General features: G+C 60.9%; 1 protein-coding gene across 1 annotated transcript in view; it reads right to left on the minus strand.

Annotated features, from left to right (window-relative positions):
• The window catches only part of LOC103621056 (retinal guanylyl cyclase 1), a 31,467-nt gene that overhangs the window by 12,908 nt on the left and 17,492 nt on the right, over positions 1–1,067 (minus strand). The window contains exon 8 of the mRNA XM_017742308.1: positions 160–336. Within this exon, the coding sequence (XP_017597797.1) occupies positions 160–336 (177 nt within the window). The remainder of the gene's footprint in view (positions 1–159; positions 337–1,067) is intronic.

A 1,067-nucleotide genomic window follows, 5' to 3' on the forward strand; every position in this document is an offset into this window, starting at 1 on the left:
CCCCCACCCCCCCCCTGGGCGCCCATGGCTACCAACCAGCAAGCCCACCTCCATGGCTACCACCATGACCGCCCCATGGTCACCCCCACCACCATGGCCACCTCCTTTGCCACCAGCACCCCCATGGCCACCAGCCCGCCAAGGCCACCCTGTGGCCACCTTGATGAGGTCGATGAGGAGGGAGGACTTGAACATCCAGTCGAGCTTCATGTCCTCGTTGCGCAGCAGGTCCTCGAGGCTCCCGCGCGAGCAGTGCTCGGACACGACGGCGAAGATGCCGCAGTCGTGGAAGAAGCCCAGGAACAGGTTCACGTTCTCGTGCCGCAGGTCCCGCAGCTGCGCGGGGACACGGGGCCGGGGAGGGGACAGGAGGGAGGCTGTGGGGACAGTGGGATGGAGCAGGGCCATGTGGGGTGGGGACACGTGGGACAGGGCGTGGACACGTGGGATGATGTCAGGGACGTGTGGGACGAGGCTCGGCGTTGACCCCCCATGACCTGGCCTTGACCTGGCCTTGACCTGGCCTTGACATTGTCCCACCATGACCCACCAATGTCCTCATGACCCCTCAATGTCCCCATGACCCAATGATGTCCCCATGACCCAATGATGCTCCCCATGGTCCATCATTGTCCATCATGACCCAGCGATGTCCCCATGACCCAATGATGTCCCCATGACCCAACAATGTCCTCATGACCGAACAGTGTCCCCATTGCTCCTCAATGTCCCCATGACCCAACGATGTCCCATGACCACCTGATGTCCCCATGACCCAATGATGGCCCCATTGCCCCCAATGTCCCCATGACCCAACAATGTCCTCATGACCGAACAGTGTCCCCATTGATGGCCCCATGACCCAACGATGTCCCCATTGCCCCTCAATGTCCCATGACCCCTCAATGTCCCCATGACCCAACGATGTCCCCATGACCCAATGACGCTCCCTGTGGTCCATCACTGTCCATCATGACCCAACGATGTCCCCATGACCCAATGACGTCCCCATAACCCAATGATGTTCCATGACCCAACGATGTCCCCATGACCCAATGATGTCCCCA

This window comes from Corvus brachyrhynchos, unplaced genomic scaffold, assembly GCF_000691975.1.
Source record: "Corvus brachyrhynchos isolate BGI_N302 unplaced genomic scaffold, ASM69197v1 scaffold928, whole genome shotgun sequence".
In the NCBI taxonomy this organism is placed as follows: Eukaryota; Metazoa; Chordata; class Aves; order Passeriformes; family Corvidae; genus Corvus; species Corvus brachyrhynchos.